Consider the following 24,848-nt stretch of genomic DNA (forward strand, 5'->3'; position numbering starts at 1 on the left):
GACAAGAGGGGAAGCGGGGCGTCTGGAAGGCCTTCCTACTCTCCCTGAAGAGGAGCCCCAAGGGAGTCTGTGCTGTCCGGGGTGGAGGTGGGGTGGGGGCGCGGATGAATTTAGGGATTCGCAACATGGATCCCTCAGACAGTGCCAGCCGCAGCTTCCCTCTTCCCCCCCTTACTTTTATTTTTTTTCTTAGATTTTAAAAACTTTCGGTTTTAAAAAAAATTGTTACTTCCTTTTTTTTTTTAATTTTGGGGAGTTTTGATTACTTTTTTCTTTTTCTAAGCAAGTCACTGAGTTGGTTGTGGCCTCCCACCCCTCTCTCCCTGTCACCCTTCTCGGGCCACAGACACACATTCCCCGAGACAGACATACACCGACACGCAGACACAGCCCCCTGAGATTCCCCCCGAGTCCAGGCCGCGCCGCTCACACCTCCCCGGCGGCAAGCGGAGCCCTGGCCCGTCTGCGCGGCCCTGAGGCAGGTGCGAAGCCAGGGAGGTGTGTTGTTTAGTTTGGTTTGGTTTGGGGTTAAGGAAGGGGGTAGGAGTGGGGTTGAAATGGAGGCGACGCCGTTTTCTCTTTATTCTTATCGCGATTACTTTAGGCTCTCAAGGAAAAAGCCACGGCAGCAGCGACAACAGCCTTGGGCCTACCCGCTCGCCCACTCGCCCGCCAGGCCCCGGCTCGCCCGCTGCCGCCGCCGCCGCCGCCGCCGCAGGATCCCAGATCAGAACATACTGCTCTTCACTAAGGCGGCTTTGGCACCGTTGGGTCTTTGGAGCGAAGATAGGACGCTGGCGAACGGGCCCCCGAGCGAATCCGGAATGGAGGTGATGGGCCCGGGACCGGGAGCCCAGCCTTGTCCAGGGCCCCCGGCCGCAGCCAGGCCTCCGGCCGCCGCCGCCGCCGCCGCCGCTGCCGCCGCTGCAGCCGCCGCCGCCGCCGCCGCAGCGCCGCTCTTGCCGGGTTCGCCTCCCGGCCCCCCCGGCCCCGCCGCCCCCGGGGCTCCTGCGGGGCTGGGCCCGCCGCCGCCGCCGCCACCAGTCGCCCCGCAGCTGGGAGTGGGGTTGGGGTTGGGGCCCGGGCCCCCAGTGCTGTCCGGATCGGTGCTCTTGGCCTCTTTGCTCTCGTCGTCCCGGGAGGAGTCGGACTTCTTGCCCGAAGAGCCGTTCTTGGCCGCGGCCGCTGCAGCCGCGGCCGCGCGCTCCTGCTTGCGGAACTTGGCGCGGCGGTTCTGGAACCACACCTGGCCCGAGAGGAGAAGAGAGGCGGCGAAGCAGCAAGAGAAAGAAGCAAACGGGAAAGAAAAGCGGTTAGGGCGGCCCACGTTCCATTTCAGCTTGTTTTAAACTCCACGCGCCGCGGATACTCCCGCGCCTGTGGCTGGTGCATCTTTTGAGAAACTTTCTTAGGGCGACTTGAGCATGTCCCGGAAATGGTGGCTTGCAGGAGAGGTGAAAAGGCTGCAGCTCCCAGAAAGGCCCTAAAATGGAAGCCCTTATTTGGACGGACCTTTGCTCAGTCTACTTCCTGAGCCACTCCAAACTCGCCGTCGCCTCTAGGCCTCAGGTCTCAAGTTAAACTCTGAGTGGTAGACAGAAGGCGGGGGCGGGGGAGGGGGCTCTGGGCTTGGAACCTACTGCCCATCTTGGCCTTTGGGCCTGGAAGAGCTAGCGTTGGTGCGTACCGCGCCTCCATTGGGGGGCTCACGGGCAGAGCCGTCACGGCCAGCTCTTGAGCGCACCTGTGTCCCTAAAAGGTTAGAGTACCGCGCGCATCTTGACCTACATGGAATCCCAGACCCTTTGCAAATCTGCTGCAAGCCACAGTTCCCGGGAAAGTGCACCTGTACCTCTACGCCATTAGCTCCGAGTTAAAAGCTCTTGAGTTAGGAGGGATTTGACAAAACTACTTATACTACGGAGGCAAAGTCTGCACTCCTCCCCCAGGGCACTCCCTGTCCCCGAAATGGCTCTCCCATGGCCCCTGAATGCCTCTGCGGCGCTAGCTGGGGTGGGAGCACTTTGCAGCTGCGAATTTATAGCCAAGAACGCGCTCCCTAACCCTTCCTCGCGCGCACGGCCCCTCTGGACCTGGCCTCTCAGGAGAGGCCGGAGAGCTTGGACCTTCAGTAGAATCACCCGCACTGCACCCCTGCCCCGCGCGATGCTGCAAAGCCGGATCGCTTCCGGGCGCGCGTACCTGGACTCGCGCCTCGGTGAGGTCGATCTTCAGGGCCAGCTCCTCCCGGGTGTAGATGTCGGGGTAGTGCGTCTCCGCGAAGACCCTCTCCAGCTCTTTCAGCTGCGCACTAGTGAAAGTGGTGCGGATGCGCCGCTGCTTGCGCTTCTCGTTGAGGCCGCCGTGATCCGTGAAGAGCTTGTAAGGAACTGGAAGACAACAGAGGGGACAGAGTATGAGCAAAATGGTCTGGAGCGCGCGAGCCGCAGAGCCGGAATGTGGGGACTCCAGAGGTCAGGTGGTGCTGGAGCCGCCGCTGCCGACACCGGCGCGGGAGAGTGGCCGAGAGGAGCTGGCGAGAAAAACCCGAGCAAATTAGCTATACACGGAAACAGGGGCGCAGACTTCGGGCTGTGGAGGGGTCCCTCCGGGCACAAGCGCCTTTGGATGGGTTGAAATAGCGCGCTGGAGACGGCTGAAGGCCGGGGACACGGGAATGCTTTGATGAGGAAGAACGAGAGAGGAAAAGGTTCCGAAAACCTCAGTCGGAATATCAGGAAGCCAGGGATGAAGTTACCAAACCCTCCCACAGTTGAAACTTTTTATTTCTCAAAAGTTGACCCGGCCCAAAAGTTGGGGGATAGCGCTGCAAAAATAAAAGAAAAGAAAAGAAAAGAAAGAAAGAATCAGAAAAATGACCCGCCAAGGAGGTGTGAGCCGCTGTCGGATCTTAAAAAAAGAGACACTGCCAGTAATGAGCTTTACTCTTTGTTATTTAATTATTTTCTAAGCTTTACGTCTCATCGCAAAGTAAATAAATTATGCCTATCATTTTGGCAGCTTAAGATAATTTTGTTGGCGGTTCGGGTGTGACTAGGATAGTGTAACCCTGTAAGTGAATTACCCCTCCCTGCAATCGCTTCTAACGTGATAAATTCTTTCATTTGTGTAAGCAAATTTCGTTTGGTAAATACTAAACACATTTCCATTTTCAAATGCAATCAAGGCTTCCTATATACGAGCGGAAAGGCGGCTTCCTCAGCTGAGAAAGCTGGCGGTCCTTACCTGCGGCGTACGGACTGCTCTGGTGGTCCCTGAGGGTGCCGAGGCTGCAGGATCCTGGCGTGAGGGACGGGCAGCCGGACGTGGCCCCAAAAGTGGTCCTTATCGGGTTATACTGGAAGCCACTGGCCTGGCTGCAGGAACTGAAGTCAGCATAGGCTGAAGCCAGGCTCGAGGTGTCCATCCCGGCCATACAGGACTCGTAGGCAGAGGAATTGAGGTAAGAATATTCCATTTTATACATTGAAAAGGCTCTGGATGGCTCAGCCAAGTGGAAAAATGAAATAAAAGATGAGGATGGAGAAGGTGGCTGGAGTGGGGAGATGTGCACAGCTCAACGCCTGCCTCCAAACTGGCCTCCTTACTACCAGCAGAGCCTAGTTTTATGAAAAAGCCTCCTATGAGATGCCTTGTCTGAGGTCTCTAGAGCATATAGTCCTCATAATAAACTTGGCTCTTTCCACTTGGACAATAGCAAAGCGGTTGGTCTTATTGCTGGCGCTTTTTACATGACAATAACTCATCCGTCTATTGGGCTGGCACTGGGGAACTGAGCTGTCCAACCTCCCTATCATTGATTCCTGCATCTCTAATTAGAATTTAATACCACACCATTACGCACTGAGCCCCTGATCCTCCCTTCTAACCAGCTCCCTGCCCTTTAATTCAATCACACTACTTGGAAATAATGAAAGTTGGGTGACGATTCTCCCTGATCCAATTTCCCTGAGCTTTTAAGCCTTTTTAACTGATCATATACCTTAGGCATAAATTGAGATAGTGTGTGTGTTTTCCCCCTTCTTCTCTCTCTCTCTCTCTCTCTCTCTTTCTCTCTCTTTTTCTCAGTTAGGGAGAACAAACCTTGATGTCATAGAAAACCTGTTTTGTAAGAGCGTTACACGCTCAATTTAACAACAAGCCTACCCCCTGAAGTGCATGAAATGTTATAAAGCACTAGGACATTGGCAAGACTCAGGCGCCCTGTAACATAGAGTAAGTGGGCCAAGTATGTGAACGATAAGTGGATTTCTTTAAAATACACCTGGTAGAGGGTTGTTTTTTTTTAAAAAAAAGCATCTTATAAATTGCATTTCTTGTCTTGCCTTAATGTGCTTTTCTAGAGACTCCGCTTACCCAGCCATTTAAAAAATAAAAGAACATCCAGGTAAAGCTCTTGAATATAAAACATCTGGACTCTCAACCAATGGCTTCTTTGCGCTCAGTTCTGGGTCTTTCTCCATTAGCGTGAGGTTTGCATTTTGTTGGTTTGTGTGGTTGTTGCTTTTAATTACTCTGTTTAACCGGCAAGCGGGCATGAAGTGTCCCCAAATGTGCCTCCTCTTCCATTCCTCTCGGGTGCTCTCCTTTCTTTTTCTTTTTTTTTTTTTCCGCCTCCAGTTTTTCAGGTACCCACAATTCTCCAAAGACCCGAACCTTCGAAAGAGGATTGCTGTCTGCTTGCCCTTTAGGTTTGCTGACTGCAGTGAACGAAATCCTTGCTCTTTAAATGCCCAGGCTCCAGGTCGGGGACTTTTCTTGTCCAACACCCCAGGCTCTTGGGTGCTGGCAGCGAGGCACAGACAAAGAAACGAGCGGTGATTTGTGGACCTCGGTGGCCCCATGATTTAAGCGGAGGGTAATTTTCATTTGGTTCGTTAGGCTGTAGCAGAATAAGGGAAACTATTTCATTAAATCCTTCCTCTCGGTGGACAAGAGGAGGAATGCTGAGTTGAATCGCCGTGTGGTGTAAACAAACCCTGGATATTTTATATGAATTAAATGTGCACATAATTAGTTTTATTGCATTCATTACCCCCTTTATGTGCTCTGTAACAAGTCAGTAATTAAAGTAACAAACTCATAAAGTCTTTATAGGGGCATTTAGGCGTTCAGTGTTTGCCAAACTAAGTGGTTTAATTCGATGCTAGTGCCGGGGAGTGGATGGGCGCCCGCTCTCCACTGCCACCGTGTTTTATTGCGCACTAAACTGCAGCGGACGCCGTAATGGATTAAAGAGGGACAGCGGCCCCCCAACCTCGTGCTTCTCCGCTGGGTGAGTTTCAGGCTGATTTCAGGTGATGGCTCGTCCTCTGGACATGAGCCATGAAGTCGGGAGTGCAGGCGGTGGGACCCGCCGAGGAGCTTGGTGATAGTTTTATGGGGAGGGCTGATAGTTTTATTGCAGTTGTATGTTGTACAATGCGTATTTGATAAAGAAGGGCCCTTGGTGACCACTGTGCACTTTTTTGTGCACGGGGTGAAATGAAAATAAATGTGTACAAGGTTGTACTGCGGCGGGAAACAAATTGCAGCGCTCTAAATGGTTCTTCTTTATGGTCACCAGACAAGAGGAGAAAAGAGATGCAAACATCTGTCTTCAGTCCCCTAAACCTAAAGGCCAGCAAAGACGGATGCGAATCCAAGTGTTATTACTGTGGGGATTTGTCTTTATTTATCCCGCTCTCATGAATATGAATCTGCCTTTGGATCGGGAGGCGGCTGTGCCCCTTCGGACGCTGCACATAGACTTTCCCCACCCTGACTTACCCCCCCGCCCTGGGAGGTGGGGGATAGGTTGTCAAGCACAAGGCTGCAATTGTCCAGGTTTCTCTTGGACTTTTCAGGGGAGCTTCCTGGCTCTCCCAACGCGACATCGCCGCCCCAGGCGCACACTCGGGGGATGTGGATGCTGGGAGCACAGGCCTGCGTGGCACCCCGCTAGCCCGCTCCTCCCGCTTATATGGGGTTTACGCGCTTCTGTGGAGAAGAGAAAGACATGAGGTGTCCTGGAGGGGATGCGTTTTGGCTCCAAGGACCACGCTTGCCAATAACCAGGCTCACACCGCTCTTCGCGCCCGCGCCTGGGCGCACCCGGGGCTGTGTCTCGACTGGGTATAGAGCGCACGCGCCCCGCGCCGCGGCACCGCGCCCGGGCCCGGCCCTACACCCGAAATGAGTGCCGGCCAATCCCCCTTCGGGTCCTAATTTGCAGACAGTTCCCAGACCCCATTGGGGCGGAGGCGAACCGCGAACCTGGAGTGTGCGGGGTGCTGGGAGGAGCGGGGTTTATTTCGGCCTCTTTTGAGGATGAGTCTTCGGTGAAGATGTAGAACTTTGGGGTTTAGTCGGTGCCTGGAGGCAGTTCCTGTGCGCAGGGGCGGTTGGCGTGGGGAGTGAGGTGTGCAGCTCAGGGGAGCTGGGTGTTGAAGAGGCGTCGGAGGGTGACTCCTGGAGAAGACGAGGACCGGGGGGAGGAGTCCGCCAAGGGGCGAGGGCGAGGGAAGTGCGAGGCCGCGGGGGAGCCCGGGGGAGCCGCCGAGGGGCAGGCCCAGGAGCTGCCAGTGCAGGGCACCGGCTCGCGCTCTCCGCTGACCCCGGGCCCGCCCGGCGCCGGGTCTCTCCCCGCCCTGAGGTCCGAGGCTCCCACCGGCCTCGAATCCCAGCCTCCTCCGACCCACCGCGCCCACCCTCTCCCAGGTGCTGGGCCCGGCCCCGGCCTGTCTGCAGGCGCCCCCTGGTGCCTGGCCTCTCCGGCTCAGGATGCTGTGCGCCTCCTTCTCTTTGTACCAGGAGACCTTTCGGCACCGGCACCGCACGGTCCGATGAACGAATGCGCTTGACTTCATTTTCGCCTTTGTAGGCCTTGTAGGTTTAGTTTGTTCCGTGTTACTGTCCCTCTCTTCGCCCCACCCCCCCATCACCCCTGGCCCATCGTCCCCTGTGCGGGTCTTTTGTGCCCCGTGATCCTGATTCTGACCCGAAGATGAAAGGCGTGAGGGGCTGGGCCAGGCCGGAGCCCCAGCCTCAGCGCCCTGTTTTGTTCCGAGTTGTGCTTTCTACACGCGAGCTCTCCCCTAAAAGTTGTACCAAATGGTTAATTTAATTATTCCAACTATAGACCAACTGCTTCAGCAGCCTCCACCACGCGTCTGGGAGGAAAAAAGAAACCATCTATAAGAAATAATCTAATAAAAGTGAAGTGTAGAAAAACCCCTCCTGATTTTCAACCGGCACAAATAGAATTAGAGCTTCAGCATCCTTTTCCCAAACAGACCTTTTGTCCAGATCACAACTTCAGCCAACCAGCAATGTGTACAGTGCCCGCTATTTATTTTAATAGAGGCGGTGGGTAGCGAGATGGATTGATAGATAAATGGCCACATGGATAGATGGATGGTTTGATCTATCTTCCTGTGACTTCTCTTTCTTAATATGTGTACACGGTTGATTTTTTTTTCCCCTGCTGATTTTCTGAATCAATAATGGAAAGGCAATGCTATGTGGTAAAAAGGGGGGGGGGGAGGCCATTTAGAGCACAAAAAAGGGAAGAGACTACCAGCATATATACCATGAGAAAAAAAATGTTTACATGCTACCAAGTACCAAATGAAAAAGGTTGAAAGTTTAAAAGAAACTTTTCTTTCCTTTTCTTTGCCATTCATAGGAGGGTTTCTTTTTCTTCTTCTTTTTTTCCTTGAAAGTCAGAAAGAATGTTAGAAGACAAGGAAACAAAACAGCAAACAAAATGCCATTGTATTGTAGTAGCAATTCATGGGAAAACGCTTGTCAGCCTCCTAATGCCTCACTCCTCGGAGGCTGTTTTACCACAGGCAAAGCACAATAACATGGGAATGAATAAAATATTAAATACCAGTGAGGGTTTCAGAGGAATTTTCTTTTTGATTGCTTTATTTAATGCTGCGTCCAAATTATCCCAGCACAGTAAAGCCACTGTCCACCAGAGGCTCAACTCAGAACCAACAGTTCTCTCAACCAGAGAATTAAAAAATAAATTTGTCCTTGGGTTTCTCCAAAAGATTGCTGCAGGCAGCAGTCTTTCCCACTCACCTGCACTAAGAAAATAACATAGACAGGATTTACTTCCCCAGAACATAAAAGGAAACCAGCCACAGCATCCCCAAGTGTGAAGATCCACTGATATAGACATCCTCCTAGCATTTTAGAATTTTAACATATTTTCCATATTTTAATACACATGCTTCATAATAGAAACTCTTTGTATTTCTGGCACTGTGAGACAATTATTAACTAATAAACAATAGCATATGCAAAGCGATTAACACAGTGCTTGGCACCTGGAAAGAATCCAGTGAATGTTAGCCACCAGTACTGTGATGATGATGATGATGATGTTGATGATGATGGTGCTGATGATGATAAGGATGTTGGTAGAGTCTCCTTGAGTTGCATACTAAGTACTTGGCTTTGCGATTTGGATGGTGTATGGACAACGTCTTTTCTATTGTATATTTATAATGCATGTGGAAGAGGGTGGACGAATCATAGAGCATGTTCCAGGACATCAGATGGGAGAAAATAAGGCAATCAGGCAGAAAACTTCCATCTTTTAGGAATTCACCAGAAAGCATGTATGTATACAAATTAATTCTATGTTTTATCTTACATCATGCACAGCATTTATGCATGATTAAGGTGGTGCTTTACTCCCATATGTAAATATTGTGTGTTCAGGGTCATGTCACTTTAAAAGGCACTTGCCCTGGGTGAGCTGTGTGAGTTTGGGTTAAAGCTTGGTGAGTAAGTCATAGATGATGTCTCTGTATTTGAATGAACTTCGGAGGCACTCCATGTGTAAGTGCTATTCTCTAAATAGGCGGTGGGGTACAGATTCTCAGTATCCATCCTTTAAAGGACATCATCATGGAAGAGGCCAGTGCTGCTCCTCTCCTCTCCTCCACACCTCCCACATGCTATGATTAGCAGAAGCGACTGCCTGTTACCTTTTTTGCTGGAGTTTAGCTAATAGTAGTAACATCTGCTGGGCTGGTGGTGGAGGAGACATGGGGTATTTGATCGGAGTCACAGATGTAAAAGTGACATCTGCTTGCAACAAAGAAAGGAGAGACAAAATTAAATTAAGCAGGGAGGCCTCTCTGAACCCCCCCCCCAAAAATCTATTTGAAAAAGGAGGGAAAAAAATAATCACGAGCCCTGACCAAGCTCGCAGAAGAGCACTTGCAGAGAGGATCATGAGTTTCTGGCCCAGCAGCTGCCAGAATAACTGGAGTAGCAACGTCCAAACGTAGCAGGTCCTGAAACCTTAAAGGCATCTTTTCATGCTCCAAAGAATAGAGTCAGGTAAGATCGTCCTTCTCAGCTGAGAATGTCTAGACCTGTGTCAGTATCGTAGGGGTTGAGAAATCATTTTCAGGGTGAAGACAGGAAGAAGGTAAAGACAAAGCCTCTTGGGTGGATAATAGCACAGAATATTTTGAGATGAGTTTGGACAGAAACAGATTTTTATTTCATAGCTATGTTAAAACTCCTACTGCCAACAACTAAGAATGAGCCACTTCTTACTGGGCTTAGAGGATTGTATTTGGCAGTTAAAACCTCCATGCCTGAAATAAGGCTCAGTTAGAAGAGGAGGACGGTATAGAAAGAGAATGTTCAACACCCTCCCAACCATTGTGCTAGTAAACCACAGTGATACAAAGGGGCATCCCTCCTCCCACCATAATGACCTCCTAAATTTCTCCAAGTGGAACAGATTATGATAGCTTTATATAAATGAATTTCACAGTGGTAACAGAAACCGCTGGACAAGATTCCCTCAACTTTCTACTTCCCAATCCGTAACCAGTTGACATCTGCAGCCACTTGCTCCTTTCTTGTCCCTGCTGCGTGCAGGAGGAAAGCCTATTCTAAAGCCAATCCTCCACGGTGCTTTGGAGTCCAATCTCTTCCACTGGCTCAGGACCTTACCCAGTTCTTCCTTTCATGGATCTTCACACTCTCATGCTCATCTGGATGTATCCTGTTGTCATCTAACCATGCTCAAACTACACTCCTACTAATAACCAAACAATGAACACCACTTTCTTCCTTGGCTACACTCCCCCACCCCACCACTTATCTCCCTTCTCCCCTTGACCGCCAAACATCTTGAAGGAGTTGTCTCTTCTCATTGTCTCTAATTCTTTACTTCTCAATCACTCCATAGCCTCCTGTAATATGGCTTCCACCACCCTCACACAAATTAAACATTTCTCATTAAGGTCACCAAATCCATTGGGGATTTGCTGGGCTTTAACTTCCTTGAATGTTTAAGTTGCTAGCGCTGATGAACAAATACTTCCAGTTCTCCCCATTTCTGGGCACACAATAAGACTTGGCTTCCCTGTCCCCTAGAAGTTAGATATGGCCATGTGTCCTTGACCAATGAAGACTGAATGGAAGTTTAAAGTGTGACTTCCAGGTGAGCCTTAAGGGCTGGTGTCCAAGTCTCTACCCTCTCCCTTTTGCCCTGTTTAATAGTAGCTGACAGAGCTCCAGATGTGGCTGCTTTGCCAGCCTGAGTTCTGATGTGAGGATGACCTGCAGAAGAGGTCCCAGAAGACCCATAATGGACATGTAGTTTCTTAGAGCATCAGAGAAGGATTCTGGAAGAGGCGGCATCCTCTATCCTCCCCTAGGAGGTGACTCATCCTCCTACTAAAGGGTGAATAGGAGGGAGCAAAGAAAATGGTGGTGGTGTGGAACAAGAGGAAGTTGCAGGTAGAGGAATCAGTGCTGGTCAGACTCCAAAGCCAGAGAGAGCATGGAGTGTTTGGGAATCTAGAAATATTTCACTTCAGTTTTCTGTTAGAACAGGAGAGATGGGGGAGGGGCGCACAAAGAAGGGCGTGATGAGAGAAGATAGGAGAGATAGACTGGAATCAGGTCCTGCAGGACTGGGGATGCAGAGAAGTATGATTTGGGGGGGAGGGAATGTGGGAGCAGGGGAGCTGGGAGACAAATTAGGAGGCTGTAGCCCTACTCTAGGCAAGAAATGATGGGTATCTAAGCCAAAAGAATAGCAACGTAGGACAAAGAGAAGTAAGGGAATTCAAGAGAGGTTACAGAAGTGGAGTCTTAGGGCAGGCAGAGGACATTATTCTGCCCTGTGCTAGGATCTCAGAGAGTCCAAGAGGACACCTCAGAACAAAAACTCTCCCCCATATCTGCTAGCAAGATCTTCACTTCTGTAACTTGGGCCTAGAGATCCTCATTAGCACACTTACTTCTCTGGGTTTGGTAGCTCGTGGTACTGTCAACCATTCATTCATTCACTCATTCAACCCGTATTTGTCAAATACCTACTATATTCTAGAAATCAGCACTTTAGAGTAGAAGTGGTTCAGATAGTGTCTGAAAAGCTAACTTTTGAGATGGAGCAAACCCGAGGTCTGCAGGTTTCTGAGTGGAGGTGGGAGTCAGTGGGCTGAAGGTGGAGACCCCCACGCATGGTGCAGTGTGACAAAAGGCGGGCTCTGAGTTTGCAGGGTCGAGACTGCACCCTGGACTGTCACTGCTCAATCCGGAGAAGGACCTTAGTTACCTCAGGAATTGGGATAAGAATTTGTGTGGTCCTTTTAAGTCCTAACATTCTGTTTTTGTTCTGGTTTGGTTTGGTTCTTTTGCCTGAGAACCTCCCCCTCGAGTATTTCTCTGTGAAAGAGAGAACACAAGGGGCAGTGTGTTTAGTGGGAAATCAAAGGAGTTTAGGGAAGAGCACGACGTGGAAACCAGGAGAGAGGAGGGTGATCGTCCTGCGTCCCTCATCCTTTTTATTAAGGTCTTAGGATTTTGTGTGTATTTCCCTTCTGGGAGGATTTTCAAATGAAGATGCCAAGAGCCAAGTATCACAGAGGAAAGAATCACGGATGGTGGAATAAAGGCATTCTAGAAGTGGAGGTAGCTCTTTTAGGTGGCGCCTCCCAGTGTGACTCCCGTCGCACCAAGTAGGTGTCCATATCCTCCACCCACAAGGAAAGCTTGCCTAGCTCCTGGCAGCTGAGGGCTCTATGCTGCCTCTGGCATACACAGAATTCGTGTCCATAACACCATCTTCTATCTGAGTCAGCCCAGGGAGCCAAGTGAGAGCCGTGTCAGGAGCTCTGGAGTCATTCACTAACTTAAACTGCTGAGCCTTGAAATACATATAAAAATGCTTGAGAATCCTGAAACTTCTAAAACATATTCTTCTCTCTGGGTTTTCAAAAGATCCTATTGTTTGTTTATATTACTTTGTTTTATTTAGGAAGTTTGTGGAGTTTGCCAGTAATATGCTGCAGCTTCATGCATTTTAATGTGAATTTCAGCTGATTCAGAATTTAGAAGCAAATGTAATCCAGTACTCAGGGACAGGCACCACGTGTCCTAGACCTCAGGAGCCAGAAGACAATAAAGTGCTTACAGTGATGCATGTTTGTAGTATTTCCCCAGTTAGATATAATGGAGAATATTAATTTTCTTTTTAAACACACAACATTTCTCTCTCTCTCTCTCTCCCCCCCTTGTTTACTGGGGTAAGTTCAACTACTGCCTAGAGAATTCTGAGTTGAGGGTTACAATCACAAGCTCACTGCTAACTCTGTTGCTTGTGTTAAACCTTCACCATTGGAGATTGGACTTGGGGGGAAATAGAGGAGGAAGAGAGATTTTTCAAGAAGAGGCAGGGAGGCTGCTAGCAGGGAAATGGGACATAATAATGGACAAAACAGCACAGTGAGTCACACAAGAGACTACAGAGCAGAGGCCAACAGCTTTAACCCAAACCCCAGGGAAACCTCTTGAATGAACAGTGCTAACCGCTGAGAGGTGAGCCACAAAGCAGCAAACAACCCCAGGGTGGAGCCAGACCGTGCCCTTCCGGAGACTGAGCTGAAGCCAGAAGGGGTTTCTCGGGCTTGCCTTGGCCAGGCCTGTGTTCCTGGCAGACGCCTTATTTAGCAGCCATTGCGCAGGAAGCCTCGCACCAGCTGCTGAAGCTCCCTTATAACAGAGGGAGTAATTGATTCTGCCCCCTCTTCTCTGCGCGCCAGGAGGGGACAGCAAAAACCCTTCAAGGGAGGTTCACGACTGTTCTTGGGGGATGGTCAGGCCAGAGCAGACTGCACCCCACAAAGGAAGCACTGCATAGTGGTCAGAGCTGGCCCTGGGTGCCCTCTTCCTATTTTTATTGTAAATTACTTTTTTCTTATTTCAAAGTACTTAGTATCCATTATAGAAAATGTTATGGAATGTATTCCTTAAAAAGTGATAATTATCAATACTTTAACTTTTTAATATAACTTTTCAGTCCTTTTGTTCCATGTGTAAACATGATTTTTTTTAAATGGGAAGCATTCTCTACATACTGCTTTGTAATCTCCTTTCCCCCCTAAATCATGTGTCATGAATATCTTCCCATTTCATGAAATATTCTTCTAACACACTTTCATGGCTATGTGGTATTACACTGCATGATAAACCATAGTTTATTTAGTCGACTCTGTTCTGTTGGACATTTAGTTTGCTTCTAATTATTAAACTATATTAAATCACGGCTCTGGACACCCTGTTAGCTAAATCTCTGTGCATATCCACATGATATTCTTGCTTAGAATTAAACCCTAAAAGTGGAATTCCTGGATCAAAGAGTATACACTGTTTAAAAAGCTTTGGACACATGTTGCAAAACTGCCTTCCAGGAAGGTGGCACTGGTTTCTATTTGCAGAGCAGAATATGATAGTATCTGCCTTCCAATACTCACAAGCATTGTATAGTATCCGTAAAAGAAATTTTGCCCACCCTCTTCTTACTCTGCTATTTTCTACGGAAAAGAAGGAAAGCAGAAATAGGTAAATTCCAAGGATAACAGAGACCTGTAAGAATAGAGTCAAAATGCCAAAGTCCAGCTTTATTTTTAAAAATAAATATCTAATGATGGACAAAGGGATCTTCTTCTTATCTTTAGAACTAGATGATTAAAAATGATAAATTCATTACTTGGGACTGGTTTTATTTTAACACTGAGACCAAATTATAAAGAAAACTCCAATTTTAATTCTGTCTTTTCTGTCAAAGAGAATAAGCTTTGGAACGGAAAGGATTAGTGTGAACACTAGTGACAGGGACCAGAGCCCCATTGGTGATTGTGAAGGGTCCTGCCCACTTTAATGCCTTCTGCAAGGTCTCTGTCCCAGGGGCCAGAGAGAACGCACCAGTGAGATCACCAAACGATGGTTGGTGGTTTCCGTGGAATCGTGAAGGATGAAAGAGAAACGAAAAGACTGCTCTTCTGGCAAATCCGTAAACTTTCAGAGAAGGAAAGAACATGGGTTCTGAAGATGACAGACTGATGAACTCAACAACAAATTCAGGTAAAATGCTAGATTGAATTTTAAAAGTATTATGAAAATTTCCCACATATGAAGGAAAGAGAACAATATAAAGAAAGCATCATGGACCTTTATCCAGACACAACAATTACCCACTCATGGCCAACCTTGTCTCTCCCTCCCCACCCCGCCTCCACCCTGCCATTCTGACTCCCACTGTCTCCCTGACTTGGTGGTTTTGAGCCACTTCTATGACATCATATGATTTCCTCCTTAAATATTTCAGTATTATCCCTAAAAGATAAGGAATGTTTTCCCCTAAAAATAAATCATCACAGTGCCATCATCACACCAAAAGTATCAACTATAATTTCTTAATATCTTCAAATATCTGGTGTTCCATTTTCCTGATGGTGTCACAAAAAAAGTATTTTTTGAGTTGTTTTGTTTGAATCGGAATCCAATCAAGTCCTGCCCATTGCATTTGTTTTCACATCTCCCAAGTCTCTTCTGATCTTCAGGTCCTCCCCCCTCCCCTTTTTTTCCTCCTCACAATTTGTTTTAAAGGAAAATGGGTCATAGGTGCTGTGGAATTACCCACATTCTGGATTTGGCTGATAGCCTCCCCGTGGCGTTGTTTAATCCTAACCCTTTTTATTTCTGTAAACTGGGAGTTGAATTTAGAGGCTTCATCAGGTTCAGGTTCGATTTTTCAACGAGGATACGTCACAGGTGGTGCTGTGTACTTCCTCTTGCACCGTATCCTTATCTCTCTCTTTACGATGTCAGGTTTGATCTGCAAGGTTGGGGTATCATCAGCTGGAACTATCCATTATAAAGTTCCCCATGAGCTTTTTACCTAATGATTTTAGGAGTTATTGATTAGCATTGCCTAGATTAAATGATTTTATTCGTTTAGGGTATGCAAATGGTAATATTCTAATTATATCATTTTTGTTATTTTATTAGCTAGAATACTTCTATAAAGAGAAAAAAAACCCTTCCCTTATCAATTACTGGATATCTAAGATATGGTAAAGTATGACAAGTTAAGGAAAATGCTGAAATGTTTCTCTTTATGTGCCAGTTTTCAGAATAGTGAGTTTGTTCCCTGGTGTCCTTCAAAGACCATCAGTGGATTTTTTGTGTTTTGTTTTGTTTTGCAGCGTTATGTACTCATGGGTCTAAATATACTTTATGTATTTTCTTTTATTGCAATATTTATTCTTATTTATGCTCAAATTATCCAAACTGTGACCAGTGGAAGCCTCTTCCATTTGGCTTCTCAGTTCTTTTGACAGGACACTAATTGTCTTTGATAGCATCCTTGTAGTTGGTACAAGATGGCCCAGGCTCCTCTTTTATACTTTTTGCCTAGACCTGGAATCAACCATTTCTCCAAGGAGCCCTGGTTCTTTTTAGTGGGAATTGGTATTTAGAGACCACATTGCAGGTCTTAGATTGGATTTTGGCATGAGTGATATTCAAGTATTTTGGAAAGGAAGTGATGGTCACTAGACACCAGGGACTAGTTAAAGTCATCATACATTTATTAAATAAGACATAGCTCATTCTAGATGAGAGAGAAGAGAATAGGCATAAACAAACAACTTGTCCTAGTTGTTTGGACAACTAGGACATGGTACTGTGTATAAAGAGCTTTGGGGAAATAATTATGCCCGGAGTTAAGGAATAAAGCTACAGCAAGGAGGTGATATCTGAGCAATAGAAATAAGCAGGCAGGTGAGGTGGAACGGAAGAAAATCTGGACAGAGAAAAGAACACGAGCAAAGCCCTGGAATCATCAAAGTGCGTGGTGTGTTTGAAGAAGAGTCCGATTTGCTTCATTTCCTCTGACAGGGATAGTGGATGTAGAGAACAGCCGATTGCAGTGGACATAATGTATGTGGACTTCAGCAGGGCATTTGTCCAGGCCTATCATGGTATTATTTTGGACAAGATGGAGAAATATGGACTAAACGATAGGACGATTAGATGAATTAACAACAGTTATAGGTGAATAAATGAACCCAAAGGATGCCGATCAGTAGATTGACATCAGCATAGAGAATGGTCTCTAGCGGAGTGACACAGGGCTCTGTCTGGTTCAACATTTTAATCAATGATTTAGATCAAAGTATAGAAAAAATACTTAACAAACCTGCAGATTATATGAAGCTAAATGAGACAATGAGTAGTCTTAGTGATAGAGTCTGGATCCAAAAAGATACTGTCAAGTTGGACGTATTGAGATAAAATTTTCTAGGGATAAATGTAAATTTCCACAGCTGAGTAAAACAAAAACAAGCACACACAGACACACACATGCACACAGCCACCTGGGAGAAGCACAGTTGGTAAAGCACACATGAAAAAATGTAGGAGTTTGGTTGTGCATCACATATTACTAATGTGCACGGATAATGGCAGGCGGCACAGTGTGTGATGGCGGTGCTTGTCGACAGTGGGCTGTTCAGCTCCCTCTTGGAGAATACTTTGAAAGAGCGATTGGCAAACTGGGGTAGGTTATAGGAGAGTGTCCTGACTGGTAGGGGAATTTTTAAATTTATAATGAAGAGTCAGAAACCTGGAATCAAAGAATTCACAGGGACTATAAGAGCTACAGTAGCTATAGAGCTGCATGTAGAAGACTTTTGCAATATGACCCTAAGCCAATATAAGCATACAACTGGAACCGCTGGGTAGAAGTTAGAGGGAAACAGATTTCTGCTCTTTGGGAAAGTGTTGTAATAATCAAAGCTTCCCAGAGGCAGAGTAGGTGGCCCTGCAAATCAAACCGACCATTAAAAACACAGAGACAACTAGCAGGGAAGTCGTTGAGGAGAGTCAGCCATCATAAGAAAGAATTAAGTTCTCTTCTGTATCAGAGAGTCCATGACCCCTGTTCTCCTTAGCAGCCTCCCTTTCAGGCTCCCAGATGCACATGCTGCTCACATAACTGCTTAGACTCCACCCTGAAACGTTCTTCATTCATACAGTGCCCTCACACTTTGGTCTTTTCTTTTCATCCTCCTCCTATGCACCACTGTCAACGTTGCCATACTGCACAAAGACTCAAGAGAGATGGATTCTAGTTTTAGTTCTTCTAATAGTATTTCTAGGACCTCAGGTGTGGTAGGTTAAAGATGGCCGAAAAGTCTTTGATGTTCCTCCCTCTGAGAGATGGAGTCTAACTTTCCTCCCCTTGAATCTGGGCTGGTCTCAGTGACTTGCTTAACCAATAGAATGTGGTAGGAGCTATGGGGCTTCCGAGGCTAGGTCACAGGAAGCCTTGCTGTTGTCACCCCAGCTTCTTGGAATGCTCACTGTGTGAGGAAGCCCCAGTAGCCACTAGCGAAGACCAGGGAGAGAGAGAGAGATGCCTAGTGAACCCCAGTCTCTGCACCCCAGCTGAAGCCCCAGACATCACGTGGGGCAGAGATGTCATCCCTCCAAGCCCAGTCCAAATTTCATATTGGAGAGAAAAAGGAATGATTATTGTATTTTCAAACACTAAGTTTTGGCGTGGTGTATAGCACAGCGATAGGTAACCAGAATATCAGGTAAGTCATCCTAACTCTTTGGGACTCAATTTTCAATGTGTAAATGGGGTGAAAGAATCTGATACTTTCTAAGGTCCTCTTCCACTTTGACACTCTCTATGGCTAACATTTGTGGTCCCAGCATTCCTTTATACACCTTTTTAATAACCACTTATTTATTTTTCTTCCAGTTTTATTGAGATATAATTGACATACCCTTTGTACTCTTTAAAATCATTGAGGATCTCAAAGAACTTTTGTGTATGTGGGTTAAATCTGTTGATATTTGCCACATGGGAAATTAAAACTAAGAAAAATACAAAATATTTGCTCATTATTTTACACAAAAATAATAAAAACCTATTAAATATTAACACAAACAAAATACTTTTGATGAAAATATTATCCAAAAGAAAAAAATTATTAGAAGAGTGGCATGGTTTAACATTTTTGCGATTTATTTTTTAAATACCTAGCTTGATAGAAGACAACCGGGTTCTCCTATCTGCTTCTGCACTGAGATGTTTCAGTATCACATGCTATGTAACCTCTAGAAAACTTCACTGCACACTTGAGGGAGAATGAGCCTGCTCGAGGTAAACAATGTATTTATATGTCTATGAGAAGAGTCTTGACCTCACAGACACTCCCCTGAATGAATGTTGGGGATTTCCAGGGGTCACCAGACCATACTTTGAGACACACTGCTCTAAAGAAATGATGTGGAAAATTAATCCTTATTCATTCACTTGTGGCTGATAACACTTAACAATTTCAAATTTTAGAGGAATTTGTGTTTTAACAAGGAATGAAGTCTTCCTCAGAAGGATCAATCTCTAATGGCTGCATTTCAAAAACACAGAGAGGTCTTTGGTTAAGGGTCTCCTGTTCCAGTCCACTTCACAGGTCTCTGCCCTCTCAGCCTCAGCCTCCACTGAGTCTGGCCCTGGCCAGAAGCTCCACTGAGTCTGGCCCTGGCCAGAAGCTGTGGCCACAAGACTAGACCCATCAGAGACAAGAAGAGAGCAAACACGCAGTCATGTTCAGGTCATCCATGGCTTCTTCACTTTTAGATACTATCTTTCTTGTTTTATAGACAGAGAGGGGTTAATGAGTGATTAGCAAAGAATTGAAGATGACTAACTCTCATTGCCCCCACTTTAAGCAATTAGACTGAGTTCTTCATCACGTTGGAAACTATGCTGAGAGACAGTGGTAACATGGAGGTAATATACTTGTTTATTTAATGAAATTATTGAAAATCAGAAATGATATCATATCTAGACTTTCCTAGCAATGTAGACGTTTCCCAGAACTTTTAGCTGCAGATTTTTAGTAATTGCATTGTGCTAATCAACTAAAATGGGCCAGTATAAATGTTAATAAGTAAACATAATCATAATCATAATCCTGGACATATTCAGTTGCCAAGGACTTCAAGGAGTCATCCAACCCATCCCTCTGCCTTCAGGCATGGGTTAGCATCCCAGGGATTCTCAGCAGAAATAATGTCAAAAAATATGTTCTGCATTGGACTACTTCTTCCCACCTTCTTTATATCTTTTCAGATATCCTAGTCCAGAAAACAAAGGTAATTAATTCAAGTTATTTTAGAAAACATTCAAAAAGATCAAGATACTGAGAAACTTGTTCAAAGGAAGATAGTTCATGGATCTCTTTTTTTCTATAAATGAGGCAATGAGTATACTTTACATGTAAGACCTGCTGAGTCTGCACGTATTGGATATGATTTAAGTTGTTTGAGGGCTGGGTTAAAGGATTTTATTTTTTTATGTTGGTAACAACCAAATTGTAATACATGATTAATTGGGCATTTTCCTCCTAGTTCCACTAGGAGTTAAATATGTTTTGATGCATTTAACAGTTTGGGGATTTGAAAAGACTGTATAAGCTAGCTAATACTTATCTGGGAAATTACTAGAATGATCAAAGATTTATGTAGAGTTGAAGAATATCTTGTTATGCTTAGGATTAAATGATTTATGAGAAAAAGTCAAATGATAACATGTCAGATGATGTCCTTGAATTTTGGTTTTATGAGATTTTTCTTAAAACGTAGTTCCTGTGTTATCAAGGACTCTCAAAATAATAAAATAATCCTTTGGTGAGCTCTCCACCTGCCCTGAAACCTACAGAATAATTCCTTCTTTGATAGTCTATAAATTAAGCTCTGGCCCAAAAGCCACAAACAAAGGCAAAGTGTTTCTGTTTTCAGAGCTCTGCCACCATCAAATATGGAAATATATACCTTCTCTCCCTTAGCATGACAAAGATCTTTGTTCAGGCCCTGGGTATTCAGGGACGATCTCCTTCCAGCCAGCATTCCCCCTCACTAGGGTCAATTTTGAATGTTGCAGCTAAACTTTCACTGTCTGGACATTAGCCCTCAAACCCAGCATCAGCTATCATGTTCAATATGAACAGTACACTTTTGAGGCCTTATTCTTCAGTCTTGATTACTGAGAGAGAATTCTATGACAGGGCTGGAATAGAAGAGCATGCTAATTTAAAGCACCAATTTTTTTTTTTCGGTACGCGGGCCTCTCACTGTTGTGGCCTCTCCCATTGCAGAGCACAGGCTCCGGACGCGCAGGCTCAGCGGCCATGGCTCACGGGCCCAGTCGCTCCGCGGCATGTGGGATCTTCCCGGACCGGGGCACGAACCCGTGTCCCCTGCATCGGCAGGCAGACTCTCAACCACTGCACTACCAGGGAAGCCCCCTCATTGGGTTTTTATGAGAATTAAATAATAATGCAAGGAGAGCACTTGGAGCAGTGCCTGGCACATTGCAAGCACTCCATAGCATTAACTATTATATTAGCTATTATATTCCTCAATACATCTTTGTGGAATGAATGTTGAATATTAGCAAAGGTCCAATAGTAGCCACTCTAAGTGGATGGCATTTCACATATTCAGTGAAAAACCTTAGAAGAGGGGTGACAGCTCACATGCCAAGTCCAGTTGTGACTGCTTGGATTGCTGTGTTGAGAAGGATTCTGAGGCTAGGTCTCAGCCCATCAGGAGTTAGTGACATGCTTATTAGGAATGCCATTAGGCCCTCGAGTTCTTTCTTCTATAATAAAACCTAGTACATAAGGCTACTTAGAAAGCTCTTTTACTTAACTTTGGGTTGGAGAGTTATTAAAATATAGAATTACATATAGGTTTTCAATCCATATTAGAGAGGTTTATAAGGACTCTATCATGTGTAGTTTGAGAAAAGAGAGGGCAGGCGTCAGCCTTCTGCACACTTGTAGTTTCAGTGCTGAGCACATAGTCGAAGCTCAGCCACTATTTTTTTGCATCGAACTGAAAATAATCATGTTATGCTGAAATTCTTCCCATGGAACCCAGAGGATATTGGTAAAATTAAACTTGAGTAGTGTTAATGTTTTGTTCATAGGTTTCGTGTAGTTTTGCATATATTTCATGGCATTTATATTAAATTCATAAATAAAATATTCCTCTGTTGGTATGAACTCAATAAAGCATTTAAAAATAACAATAAAAATGTCTTCCTGCCCTCTTCTATATTTATCGGTAATTTCCCTGATTTCTCAGCTCTTTAAGACTTAATGAAAGAACTATGCAGGGTGGTAAGTTGGTGACAGCAAATGTGGTCTGGCCAGTCAGAAGCAGAAAAGACCTTAGGTGATCCGTGGGCAAGGATCACATAGCTTCAAACAAAACTGCTCTTCTGACATGGGCCATGGAACACTTCCTATCTGACAGGATGCTCCATCACGACGTCATAAAACGCATGCTGTGTTTTCACTACACACTTTGGGAAATGTATATTAGAAATGCCTGAATATTGAATGACTCAGGTACAGCTAACAGAGGGAGTTGAGGACACTGGTTATGGGGTCACAGGAGGATAATGTCCTGAGCAGTGTCAAGAACATGGTTTTAAAGCCAGACTCAGGTTCAAACTCCAGTCCCGCCAGGAATTTTAGTAAGTTACTATCCCTCTAAGCCTCAGTTTCTTCACCTGCAAAATGGAGCTAAAAATATCTTAAAAAGAAAGAAATGGCCTCATAGATTACTGCGAGAATAAACAAGATACAAGTCATCAAGGCCTTAGCATATGGTCAGTGCTTAATAAATTGTAGCTATTTGTTATTGTCGTTGTTTTGATTTTAAGCCCCTGCTCAGAGGATGTTAGTGGGTAAAACTATAAATGGAATTTAATCTTGTAGATTAAATTAAATGTATGCACAAGCATGTTTGCACACATAATACTGTGGACTACTTAATGGCTACATTTTATTGTTGTAATATTCTCCAAAATCTCATGCCAAGAATTTCTGAAATTTTACACCCAGTAGGCATGATATAAAAATAGTCCACTTAGGAGTCCTCTTATATGCACTGGGTCAGGATTGAGCAAAAATTCAACCCCATAATAGTATTTTGTAAAAGGAGATAAAAACATCTAATCACACCACATGGACTAACTCTGTACAAACAATGTTACTAAACCCAAGAGATGTCAATATAATTAAACTACTAAAACCCTGCTTTGTTCCCACTTTCCCTCTTTTATATATTAGGTGTATGATGACATAGTGTAAGGAGAATTCATGCTCCCATTACCTGACTGCTGAGGCCATAGCATATCTCACCCATGGCCAGCAGCTGACAAAGAAAGATGATATATAAGAACAAAAAAAGAAAAGAAAGTATTAGAAGCAGCTCCCCAGAGAGTAGAATATGCCCTATCCTGGAAGTGAACAAAAGCAGGGTACCCCCAACACGCTGCATGCCCTGGACCAGTCATTTCTAATAGCTCTCCTTTGTAAGACGTGAATTGGTTCAGGAAGCCTTCTTACAATGGGAAACTTACAACATCTACACACTAATGAATCCCTGAGACTTCTTGTTGCAATATTTAGCGATGTGATTTTGAACTGGCCAATTATTTCATCATCAGGTGCATGCAGAAGTCAATTACAGAGCACAGCATTCAACTGATGTCCACTTTGCTGTAAGAATTGAGATCATACTCAGGCTCCCTAAGGGTTTGAGGCTGAAATAGTTCACATAAATAGGAAGCTGCACTTCCACTCCTGAAAGCTCAGCAGTCCTCAAGCAAATGAAAAACAGGATCTGAGATTTTAACTCTGGAAGAAACTTGGTCAAACTGAGATAAAAAGTGAGGTCAGTATAGATGCAAACTGAAATGATTTATGTAAAATCAGCTGGCATTTATGTCTTCTAATACATCCTCATAGTGACACAGGGAAAAAGTGAGAGAGATTGGGCCAGATTTTTGCTTGCACATTTATTTTTGGAATCGATAAGACCTGCCATTTAGAGAGTATTTCCTCTGTGCCAGGCTTATTTCATTTAATCCTTGTGACAACCCTATGCCTATGGTTGTCCCCAGGTAACAAAAAAAGAAACTGAGGCTCAGAAGACTATATAATATGCCCAAAGTCATATGGGGGAGCATTTAATACGCTTGTACTTCACTACTACATCTTACTCTACAAAGCAGAATAAAATATTTTCCATTTTAATTAACCTATTAATCACCTTTTGAGATAAACAAAAAAGAGAAATTCTAAATATATTTTGAACTATATTTTTAATATTGTGCCACTAATATGTATTTTTACCAGACTTCTAATTCTGATTTTTAAAACTTCAAGAATGACTAATAATTATCACAATAATAGACAATTTATTAAATATACACTATGTACTGTGATTGGCCAAAAAAAATGGCCTTTGCTCTATGGGAAAAGAATCTAAGAAAGAGTGGATAAATGTATATGTATAATTGATTCACTTTGCTGTACTCCTGAAACGAACACAACATTGTAAATCAACTATACTCCAATAAAAACTATTAAAAAATAGGGGCTTCCCTGGTGGCGCAGTGGTTGAGAGTCCGCCGGCCAATGCAGGGGACGCGGGTTCGTGCCCCGGTCCGGGAAGATCCCACATGCTGCGGAGCGGCTGGGCCCGTGAGCCATGGCCGCTGAGCCTGTGCGTCTGGAGCCTGTGCTCCGCAACGGGAGGGGCCGCAACAGTGAGAGGCCCGCATACCACAAAAAAAAAAAAAAAAAAAAACTATTAAAAAATAAATTAAAATAAATAAAATAAAATAATGGCCTTTTGAAGATAGCAGATCTTAATCCCTGCAACCTGTAAATTTTAATTTATATGGAAAAAAGATCTTTGAAGATATGATTAAGATAAGAATCTTGAGATGGGGAAATTATATTGAATTATCCAGACAGGACCTAAATTCAATCACATGGATTCTTTTTTTTATTAAAGTATAGCTGATGTACAATATTATATAAGTTACACGAGTACAATATAGTGATTCACAATTTTTAAAGGTTATACTCCATTTATAGTTATTGTAAAATATTTGTTATATCCCCCATGTTATACAATATATCCATGTAGCTTATTTTATACCTAATAGTTTGTGCTGTTTAAATCTCTACCCCTATATAGCCCCTCCCCCCTGCCCTCTTCCCACTGGTAACCACTAGTTTGCTCTCTATGTCTGAATCACACGGATTCCTATAAGAGGGAGGCAAAGGAGATTAGGCAGAAGAGAAGGGGACATGATTGTGTAGGGAGAGATTAGGGTGATGTGGCCACAAGCCAGTGAGAATGCTGGCAGCCACAAGGAGCTGGAAAAGGCAAGGAACTGATTCTCCTCCAGAGCCTCTAGAAATAGTGCAACCCTGCTGCAACCTTGATTTTGACCCAGTGTTAATGTTTTTCAACTTCTGGCCTCCAGAACCGAGAGAGAATGAATTTCTGTTGTTTTAAGTCACCAAGTTTGTGATAGTTTGTTACAGCAGCCCTAAGAAACTAACTCACGTGTCATGCCCTGTGCATAGTGTGTACGTGTGTGTGTATTCTCTAGTCCTCACACTAATGCT

General features: G+C 44.9%; 1 protein-coding gene across 1 annotated transcript; it reads right to left on the reverse strand.

Moving 5' to 3' along the window:
* Positions 1 to 727: 727 nt before the first annotated feature.
* Positions 728 to 3,487, reverse strand: PHOX2B (paired like homeobox 2B). The gene is made up of 3 exons (XM_030881000.2): positions 3,247 to 3,487; positions 2,203 to 2,390; positions 728 to 1,246 (listed from the first exon to the last, which is right to left on the reverse strand). Exons 1-3 carry the CDS (start codon positions 3,485 to 3,487, stop codon positions 728 to 730), a joined length of 948 nt encoding a protein of 315 aa, XP_030736860.1.
* Positions 3,488 to 24,848: the final 21,361 nt, after the last annotated feature.

Source organism: Globicephala melas, chromosome 5 (assembly GCF_963455315.2).
Source record: "Globicephala melas chromosome 5, mGloMel1.2, whole genome shotgun sequence".
Taxonomy (NCBI): domain Eukaryota; kingdom Metazoa; phylum Chordata; class Mammalia; order Artiodactyla; family Delphinidae; genus Globicephala; species Globicephala melas.

Coding starts and splice junctions, on each gene's coding strand:
- PHOX2B (XM_030881000.2), bottom strand. CDS start 3,487: ATGTATAAAATGGAATATTCTTACCTCAATTCCTCTGCCTACGAGTCC. Junction 2,391..3,246: donor GAGCAGTCCGTACGCCGCAG/GTAAGGACCGCC, acceptor GTTGTCTTCCAG/TTCCTTACAAGCTCTTCACG. Junction 1,247..2,202: donor TCACCGAGGCGCGAGTCCAG/GTACGCGCGCCC, acceptor CTCTCGGGCCAG/GTGTGGTTCCAGAACCGCCG.